The 7,471-nt window shown below is 36.6% G+C and overlaps 1 protein-coding gene across 1 annotated transcript; it reads right to left on the reverse strand.

Moving 5' to 3' along the window:
- Positions 1–320: 320 nt before the first annotated feature.
- On the reverse strand, positions 321–4,524 carry LOC137719686 (guanosine nucleotide diphosphate dissociation inhibitor At5g09550). The gene is made up of 13 exons (XM_068458731.1): positions 4,404–4,524; positions 3,501–3,563; positions 3,289–3,372; positions 2,795–2,902; positions 2,496–2,668; positions 2,299–2,410; positions 1,955–2,035; positions 1,811–1,873; positions 1,604–1,702; positions 1,384–1,508; positions 1,042–1,252; positions 789–863; positions 321–646 (listed from the first exon to the last, which is right to left on the reverse strand). The coding sequence occupies exons 1-13, from the start codon at positions 4,488–4,490 to the stop codon at positions 596–598; spliced, it is 1,332 nt and encodes a 443-aa protein (XP_068314832.1). The 5' UTR covers positions 4,491–4,524; the 3' UTR covers positions 321–595.
- Between the last annotated feature and the right edge of the window lie 2,947 nt (positions 4,525–7,471).

The raw sequence follows: 7,471 nt of genomic DNA on the forward strand, positions 1-7,471 counted from the left end.
GAAACTTTAAAAAGAAAGAAAAAAGGAGGGAAGGTGAATGCACAACCCATTTCGAGTCTTCCTATTTAAATGATTCTATTTTCTGCACCAGCTAGTCTTTCGTTGTGTAATAGATTATCGGAACAAAAAAATAATAAGAATGCACGACGCCGTTAAGGGTTTGAGAACTCAAGGGCCTCCTTTCAGTGGCTCGCCTTGGGCCCTCAAATCTTAGGGCCAGTTATGATTTCAGGTTAAGCATATCACGTGATGCTCTACTTACTCTACTTACATCATCAATTATCTTTTAAACTTGAATAAACGTAAAATTGCAGCAGTAAACAACTAAATTTTGCTTAACAATTATATATGTGACCCATTTATTGGTGTCAGATTCAGAAGAACAAACATTCTATATCCTTCTTTGAGAATGATCAAATTAATCTACACCGTTTGGAGTGGAATAACTTTTTAAGCAAAGAAGGTGCTGCTAATTAACATGTTTAACGAACGCAACGAATCTCAGAAACAGATGATGAATAAGCTTGAAATTTGAAAAAAAAATTAGAGGAAATGAAATGAACTACAGTGTTGTAGCTGCTCTTGTTCCGAAATTTCATTCTTCAGCAGCGCTAGCAGCACTCAAATCCACACTCAAGTCAAGGGCCTGAAACACGGTGCAGTGAGAAGAATTCAAATTTGAACTCGACGGATTTGTTTATCAGGCAGCAGCTAATTAAGTTCTACACGATTGATCCAGCATGTTCAATTACATAAGTTGGCTGATTGGAGTAAATTTGAAGAGTTACCTTTCCAGTTATCTTGCTGTACATGGCAATCACATCTTGGACGGTAGTCTCAAAGTGTGTCGTTGCGTCGTAACTCTGCAATGCATTCCAACACCAGAGAAATTACAACTTATGTTGAATTTTGTGTGGAAAGCAGGTGAAAGCGGGGTTTGTGATTTGAGGACTATTAGTTGTCATGAGTACAAATTGAAGTATAAATGTATGAGCTTACGATAATAATCAAATGAAGATGTAAGAATTCATTCATTCTCACCGCGGATATGAAACAATTGTCCCCATCACCCTGGTTAGTAGGTTCGTATCTGTCGTAAGTGTCAAAAAAGATTTCATCTACGGCCCCAAGGAGATCTGTTCCAGGCTTCAGTTCCACCTGAGGATTATCGGTCTCTGCCTCCGTTAACACAAAAGCAATGTATTTCCCTTTCGCAGCTACATTGTGGGAGTAGGAGCAGCAAAACAAGTACCTGCAACAGAGGCATATCAGATCGAGTACCATTATTACAAGGTCTTACGGTCCTTGTGATATATTAGTTCTAGTTGCAACGTGACATAATTTGTTAAATTTGTGATCTTGGCATGAGAGGTAACAGCTTACATATCAGATTTACGTCCAAGTTGCTTCTGGGGTAGAATAACCTGGACCGAGTGAGAATCATTGGTGTTTGGGATTGGATGACTCATAATACATATTGCACGGGCAACTTTCCCTACTATTTTCACCTGTTGCACGAGACGGAGATTGGAACTCAAATCAGTTTAAAAAAGCTTCTCATGCCAGATGACCCTGCTGATATTAAAAAATTTCTTAATGTTACCTTGTTAGGCAAATATGAAGGATCGCATACAACTTTTTTGCATTTTGCAGTTTCTCCTTCGGAAGTCACACCAATGGCCTTCCCGCTTTCAAACTCTACCTGCAAATTCGCAACATCAGTCAAGTATCAATAACACGTACGAAAGGATGGATTAAAAGGTTTATAATAGAGAATTTAGATAATTTTCGATATGCATGAAAAAATAACCTTGCATTCTGGCTTGCTGAGCATGTAGGTGCCACCATAAACAGCACTCAACCGAGCAAATGCCTGCAAATTTCGTAGCACATAAAGTCAGAGGAACTGAGTTGCATATCCAAGAGATACTAGAAATAATGGTTGAAAGCATACCTGGGGGAGCTCTCCTAGACCGTACAGGGGATAAATATAAGGAGATCCTCCTTGAAAGCGTGCGAGCGACTCTGCATATAACTTTCCAAAAGGAGGAAAGTAGAGTATATTATAGAACACTGTAGAGTTGGATTGAGAAAAATTTCTAGGGTACATCTGATTAGTGCTTTTGAAAACTCTGGCATTGTCCATATATTGCCTTGTTAGTTAAGAAAGGTGTAGCGAAAGGGAGCAACTCAGTTCTTTCTTAGTACACATTCAATACACGTATAGGACTCGATTGGGGAAGAAGTTTAATAATTCATATCCAGCATATTCATAGTAAAAAGTTCATGCTTCGTTACCTTCATCCTCTTCACAAAATCCATAGCTGGCTCGGCCAAGTAATTATCATCTTGCTGGAGAGCCAGTGCATGCCCAATGAAATCGACAGTATTGTCATCTAGCCCGTACTTCCTATGTCAGTAACAAAAATCTTAACTCCATCATGCAGAAATTAAACATGTTTGTACAAATTTTGGATGTGAGAAAGAAGAAGTACGAAATAAGCTCTCGTGCTGTGACTTTGTTGAGGTCAAGTCCTTCATGAGATTTTGGATCATTCTCGTCATAGTCCTGCACATAAATGAAAAACTTTCGAGCTCTCCGCTTCTCGAATAATCCCATAAGTGGAGATTTAAGTGCTTCCACATCATTAGCTGGCACTTTGTGGACCTGGAAACATAATGCAAAACCTCATTAACAAAATTAGGGTGAACCAAAGTTAATAGTTCCATATATGTCATAGAGATGATACATGAATAAGCACTCAGTGAACTTGAAAATTATTAGTAATCACACCTTCCCTTTGTTATACACGAAACTACCATCTACAGCCTTGAAATTCAGATATTTAGTAACGTCAGTGTGAATCAGGACACGAACCAAAGCTCCGTTGGCCATCATGAACTGTCAAAATATGCACGGAGGTTGTAAAGAATCAAATTATCAGAACAACATGTAGAACAAACCGAAAATAAACCTAGTACTTTTAAGCGATCACTTGTCAGAAATATCAGCATTTAAGCAGACTTCATGTAATAAACAAAGTTCAGACTAACGAAACAAAATGAAATTCCTGAAACAGATTTCTTCGTTAAGAAACATTGAATGTGGTAAAGACGAGCAACTGAATATCAAGATCACATCATTGACAGGCTTAAAAATTAACATGCAAATTAACACAGAAAATGGTACATCATGATCATCACCTATATATGAAGATTGGGGGAAAGTAAAACTAAAAAAAGGAATCAAAGAACAACCATAAGAAACATATGCATCGTTCTTTTTACCTTGGGGATCATATCAACATTGTACTCTCGACTCGAGCCCAAAGTTTCTGGAGGCTTATCCTCGCCCCTGAATCGCTTCCAGAGCTGAAATCCAAAACCAGAAGACAAACCGAAGCCGTAAAACAAATCACATGCGTAGGAATGTGTCACAAGAAAGTAAGCCAAACTGTGTAGCCAAAAAGATTACCAAGGACTATTATTAAGATACTTACCTGGTTGAGATTGAGTGAGGTAGACTCTCCTCCATAATAGTCGTTCCTATCCATATGCAGTACCTATTTCGGGTAATTAAATAACATATTAGGAGCCTTAACATTCTTATCGACAAGTGATAGCAACGACAATCTTAAATCCAGGTGATGTTGATCTCTCTTACAAATTGCAATGAATGAAACCTAATCAGAGTGAGATCACCGATGGAACTTTTATAGTAAATGCTCATCAGTGCGTTCAGTTTTATGAAAATGCATCTCAAAAGTACAAAACTATTAGCACTCCAGACCAAAGTGCATTTACATGAATCATGTTGAGAGCAAGGTTTTAAAAGACGCCAAGCGCTAGTCGGGCGTTGTTCTAGGGCCTAGTGCCTAGGCAGCTAGGCGGGGCCTAAGCGGTGGCTTACGCAGACTAAGCAGATTTCAGTAAATTATGATATATCGTATTAATAAGCGCTAGTCGGGCGGTGGCCTGGAGCCTAGCGCCTAGGCAGCTAGGCAGTGGCTTAGGCAGACTAGACGGATTTAAGTAAATTATGATATATCGTATTAATAAGTGCTTGTTTATTCTTAAAAAAATACATAATTGCATTAGGATACATAAATTGCAAAGTAGAATGAAATATAGAGTATAAATATTGGAACAAAAAAAAAGTTATCTATTTTTTGTCTAAGTTAGAGTCGTTACTTAGGCAGGTGCCTAGGCGGTCTAGGTAGGAGCGCCTAAGCAGATCTAGGCGCATTTTCTTAATTTTCAAACGCTCAAGGATTAACCCTCAGCGCTAAGCGAGAAATTTTAGAATAGTGATTGAAAGTATGATTCCCAACCTTATTAATTATTTATAATTAATTTGCAAAGAAAGAATACTTGAATTCATAACTAAGCAGAGGTTGAATTACCTTGAGACCATCAACTGAGAGGAGGCCGCTGAGAATGCATTCTTTGAGGCCGGTTCCGAGGACGATGACGTCGTATTCTTCATCCATGGCTGCTAAAGATTTGAGTGTCTGCGATGTTTTATGTTTGAGTGAGAGAAATGGGCATTTGGTTAATGGGAAGAAGAAGAAGAAAATGATTTGTGAGGAAGATCAAGTGAGGCTACAATTATGTCCAAGGGAGAAGGAAGAGGTCTCTGACTCTAGCAAAGCCAGGCGTCCCTCGAGTTTCGGTTAAAACAGTTATGTACCCCCTACGTAGTGTTGCACGTGGACGCCGTACTAAAATAAGAATGTCTTTTTCAGAATATGTTTGTGAATGCCTCTCCGGTAATTTGTTTTAAATTGCAAATATTTTCAATATTACTATTGAGTCAATCAATATTTTGTGCAATCAGGAAAATTTTTAACGAGTGTTGTTGACTTTGGATTTAGAGAAAAAAAAGTTAAACTAACAAATCAAATATAACTATGAATATTATTGAATAAACGAGATTGCCGAGATTACTATAATTGAATAATTACATCTTAATTGACCTGTTCTCGATTGAATAACAAACATGATATTTATAATAAATTAACCCTCACCCTGACCCTAAAAGATAAGAAACTGAAACCTTAATGCTAAACGGGCTAAGACCAAAAAACCTAAGCATTAAAATAAACCTAAATACTAATGTTTTCCAATATCCTGTCAAACTCATGGCGCTTCATTAAGCGAACTGATTATAGATTCAGATTGGATAATATTGAGAGTATGCAAAGAACCCGTCACTAAAAGGACGAGATTTCCATATCTTAATTGTAGCAACGAACAAACAAAAACAAAGTACTATCACTTGAGTGATCACATGTACAGCACTAGAGTGACGGTCACAAAACAATTCCAAACAGGCCAACAACTCGTGTGGGCCTAAAACAAACTTTACCATTTTTTCCTTTGCCTGTGTGGGCCTAGCAATAGGCTATATTTATTCCTTTTATTCCTTTTTTTTTGTTTTTTTATATTTTTTTCTTTTCTGTTTTTTTCCTCTATAATAAGGAAGCAGCAACGGTGTAATACATGGAGGTGGAACTGGGTGCAGGTTGGTGGTCAATCTGGATCTGGTACGATGTGGTGACTCTGGGTGCGATGGGACAACAACGGCGGGCTTGGCGACTGGGTGCATGAGCAGCTGCAGCAGATGGATTTGGTCAATGGATCGGGCGGTTCGCATTTAGTCAGATGTGGCAGCGGATACTGGCATGGTGGGTTCATTCAAGCGGGGCTCAATAGGGAGGCCCAAGATCATCTCCAATCGAGGTTTGATCAGATGGCTTGTTTTGGCCATCTGGTTCTCCAAGATATTAATATTTTAATGAACAGTACATTGTCATGTTTGTCTCCATCTCCAACCTAAGGCCAAAGGGTCATAGGGCTCGTTTTAGCGCTATCACAAAAAACCGTCTCCAATCGAGAACCAAAGAGCCATAGGACCAAACATAATTTATTATTTAAATTTAAAAATTACAATAACTTAAATTTATGTTGTATAATTTTTATGTTGGTTAATATTATTTAATGTTGTTTCATATTGTTTAATGTTGTTTTATGTTATTTAATTTTAATTTAATGTTGCATAATGACTTAGGAAGTTATAGGAAAAAAATTGAATTTAAAAAAAATATATGAAACAAATTTTGTAAAATAGAAGTTATAGGAAAAAAAATTGAATTTAAAAAAAATATATGAAACAAATTTTGTAAAATAGAAGTTATAGGAAAAAAAATAGAATTTAAAAAAAATATATGAAACAAATTTTGTAAAATAGAAATTATAGAAAAAAATAGAATTTAAAAATAGAAGTTATAGGAAAAAAATTTTGTAAATAAAAATAAATAAATAAAACTGTAAAAAAAAAAAATTCAAAAATAACGGATAGCTGACGTTAGCTAGTCGTTGTATTCAAAATTTCCCAACTATTCGTGTCGGTTATAACCGACACTATTGCTTTTATTCTTGTCGGTTATGTCCGACAGTTTTAAGCAAAAAGTTTGGCCAGCCCGGGGCTGACTGGCTGGCTAGAAGGGACCAGCCCTTTGGCCCTTTCAGATTCAGTGGGGCCCACGAGCCCTCTGGCCTAGCCCTCGGTTGGAGACAGTTTTTGGGTTATTTTCGGCCCTCTAGCCCTTTGGACCCTTCGGTTGGAGATGGCCTAAGGTCAAGACAAACTTGATCCGAGTTTGTGGTTCTCAGGTCAGAGCTTTGTCAAAACCATCGTCAAAAAAATTCTTTTTCTACCATCTTTTCTTTACTTTTTCTGCAACATGCCAACGACAACTGTGAATAGAAAAAAACAAACAAACTGATACTGAATAGAAGCAAATTAAATTTTGAATGATCAAACTTGCTCTGATACTAAGTTGAACTAACAAACGAAATATAATTATGAATATTATTGATTAAACAAGATTGTCGAGACGGCTACAATCGAATAACTATATTTTGATTGACTTTTTCTCGACTGAATAACAAACATGATATTTATAATAAACTAATCATAACCCTAAAAGATAAGAAATTGAAACCCTTATGCTAAACGGGCTAAGCCCAGAAAACCAAACATTAAAATAAACTTAAATACTAATATTTTCCAACAAAAAATTGTTTATGTTGAGTTTATTTGGGGAGGAAAAATATTCTATCTAACAATAGAAATTGTTATTGGCACTAAAAGAATCTCAGTTGTGAGGAGCATAAAATGAGATTTTTGAAGTGCTAACAACAGTTTCCTTCCAATAATGCTAAAAGGAAGTAAATGACAGTTACCTAAATGTCATTAAAAATGTTTTAATGACACTTTGAAAACGTCATAAGTTTTAAGGGCATTTGTAATATGTTTTAAGGGCGACTCCAGAGGGCAATAGGTATGTTTGCTTCTCTATGCACCCTAATAAGTCTCTTAGACCAGATGGTTTTAATGGTTGGTTTTTCCATAAAGTGTGGTTAGTCATCGGAAAAGGTTGGTTTTTTTTTTTTTTCAAATATCACA

Source organism: Pyrus communis, chromosome 1 (genome assembly GCF_963583255.1).
Source record: "Pyrus communis chromosome 1, drPyrComm1.1, whole genome shotgun sequence".
In the NCBI taxonomy this organism is placed as follows: domain Eukaryota; kingdom Viridiplantae; phylum Streptophyta; class Magnoliopsida; order Rosales; family Rosaceae; genus Pyrus; species Pyrus communis.